The 2500-nt window shown below is 45.9% G+C and overlaps 1 protein-coding gene across 1 annotated transcript in view; it reads right to left on the bottom strand.

The window, feature by feature from the left end:
• LOC308366555 (teneurin-1-like) overlaps positions 1 to 2500 on the bottom strand; it is a gene marked incomplete at both ends in the record, with an annotated part of 192357 nt that overhangs the window by 24636 nt on the left and 165221 nt on the right. Inside the window, 1 exon segment of the mRNA XM_080840272.1 lies at positions 1054 to 1155. Coding sequence (XP_080696398.1) covers positions 1054 to 1155 — 102 coding nt within the window.

The following is a 2500-nucleotide window of genomic DNA, read 5'->3' as shown; positions in this document are numbered from 1 at the left end:
GTAATTCCGAAACTTTCAGCTTTAAGGTCATCATGTCACCTCTTACACACTACTGATGCAGTCTGGGAGTTAGAATAGACATGCAATGTCCAGTCTTGAAAAACAAGAAACAACGAAAATACTTCTAATGACAATATGGAGTGTTTCTTAATTATTATTGTGCTTGCTATGCTTATTGCTCAACTGTTTAGGGAATGGAACGTACAAAAACATTGTGAAACACATTTTTCTTGGTTCCTTTACAATTGCATGGTTTTAGTTGCTTTTGAAACCTTTTTTCAGTTTCAGCAATGCTTCACTAAACCTCATTTCAAAACCTTGTACTTCTAACCGCAGCTTGGAATGATGGTCATTTATCTTTGTATTTAGCTTTGCAGTAGCAATTAAAGTGAGCACCCACGGCTATTTAACTTTGCATTCAACTTCATGTTAGCAATGAAAGCTAGCGCCCATGGCTGTTTAGCTTTGTACTAAGCTTTTCACTGGCAACAAAAGCTATTTGCGTTTAGCTTTCTCCCTAATCCCTACCCCTGAGTGATAGCCTAGCCTGCCTGGCCTTTGTGTTGTGTTGTGTGTGTGTGTGTGTTTTCTTCTTCTTGTATTCCCACAGGGAGGTGACATAACAGGAACAGGTGACTCAGTGGTGGCTCCTGGTTAATGGGTCGGGGGATGAGAAGACTCTATCCTTCTTTTCTCAGCATTTTCTTAGCTTTCCAATTCCACTGATGTGGCTGAATATGTTTTAACTCTTTCCCCCCACTAGTTTAAAATGCAACCAGTGGTGCTGTGGAAAGTATGTTTTTGCACAAAAATGTGTTTTTTAAAACAATCATATTTTCACTGCCCTTTGTCCTGAAGATATTCTGACCATTTCAATTGCTAGTTGACATCCTGAACACATGGGATATGTGGGATACATTTTACTGATACATCAATTAAGCTTGCCTAGAGGTGAGCAAATGTTAAAAAAAAATCTCACATTATCCCGCTCTCCCCAACAGATCCAGACAGCTAATAGGCAGAGATTGGACACCCAGAAGCCCTGACACCTACCTGTAGGCTCTCAGACACTTGCAGAACAATGTTGTTGTCCAGGATGTAGAGGGAGTTATCCATGGGGTTGACAGCCAGGTCGGTGGGCCACTCCAGTCGCACCTGTGGGGCAGATGAGTAATGAGGTTCAGGTGCTCTTATGAGGTCTAGGTGCTTTTGTTGGTTTGGATGTATACAGTAGGGAGTGGAAGCCTTCTTCGGAGATAGCACACACACAAACACACAAACACACGCACGCACGCACGCACGCACGCACGCACGCACGCACGCACGCACGCACGCACGCACGCACGCACGCACGCACGCACGCACGCACGCACGCACGCACGCACGCACGCACGCACGCACGCACGCACGCACGCACGCACGCACGCACGCACGCACGCACGCACGCACGCACGCACGCACGCACGCACGCACGCACACACACACACACACACACACAAACACAAACACACACAGACACTCATACACACACACAACAAACATACACACACAAACACACAAAGTTGAAATTAATAATGGTGTTTTGCTAACCTTATCTAAGGTCATAAAATAACTAGAAACATATGATGTTACCGAACGACAGAATATGCTGAATACAAAAGCACATACACAGGTTTTCTGTTCACATACACCAACACACACACATGAACACACACACACACACACACACAGACACACAGACACACACACACACACACACACACACACCGTCATACACACACGCAGAGGCAAAGGTCAGTTTGCATATGGGAAATTATTCTGTGCTCTACCCGGCAACCTCGCTTCCCTCCTGCCTCCAAAATGTCAAGCAATAACAGCGATCAGAGTCGGCCCAGAATATAGGCCTCTCTCTCCCTCTCACTCACTCCATCCCTCCCTCCCTTCATCTCCTCTCTCTATCTCCCTCTTCCCTCCTCTTCTCTCTCTCTCTATCTCCCTCTTCTTCTCTTTCTTTCCCTCTCACTCCATCCCTCCCTCTCTTCATCTCCTCCTCTCTCTATCTCCCTCTTCCCTCCTCTTCTCTCTCTCTCTATCTCCCTCTTCCCTCTTCCCTCCTCCTCTCTCTCTCTCTCTCTCAGTCTCTTCTTGTCACAGGCGCAGTAGGTGTAGACCCCTGTGGGTGGTCACCAATGATGTCTTCTACATATTTTCTGTCATGCCAGGAACGGAATGGAGGAGAGAAAACAAAAAAAAAACGATCTAATTCGTGACAGCTGAAACAAGAAAAAAAAAATCCTCTCCAAGCCTCTCTCTCGTTTGTATATTTCTTTATTTAGTTCCACGGGGCTGAATTAGTAAATAAATAGAACACGTTAAATTGCAACTGACAGGTTCAATTATTCTATCTGTCAGCGCGGCTCAAGAGCGCCCGCCCTCGTCAGAAAAATCCCATTATGTCAGCCGTGTGCTTCATCAGCGGCCGCCAGACAAGCCCTCGTCC

Source organism: Sprattus sprattus, assembly GCF_963457725.1.
Source record: "Sprattus sprattus genome assembly, chromosome: 6".
Classification (NCBI taxonomy): Eukaryota; Metazoa; Chordata; class Actinopteri; order Clupeiformes; family Clupeidae; genus Sprattus; species Sprattus sprattus.
This window is presented reverse-complemented; position numbering and strand designations above follow the sequence as displayed.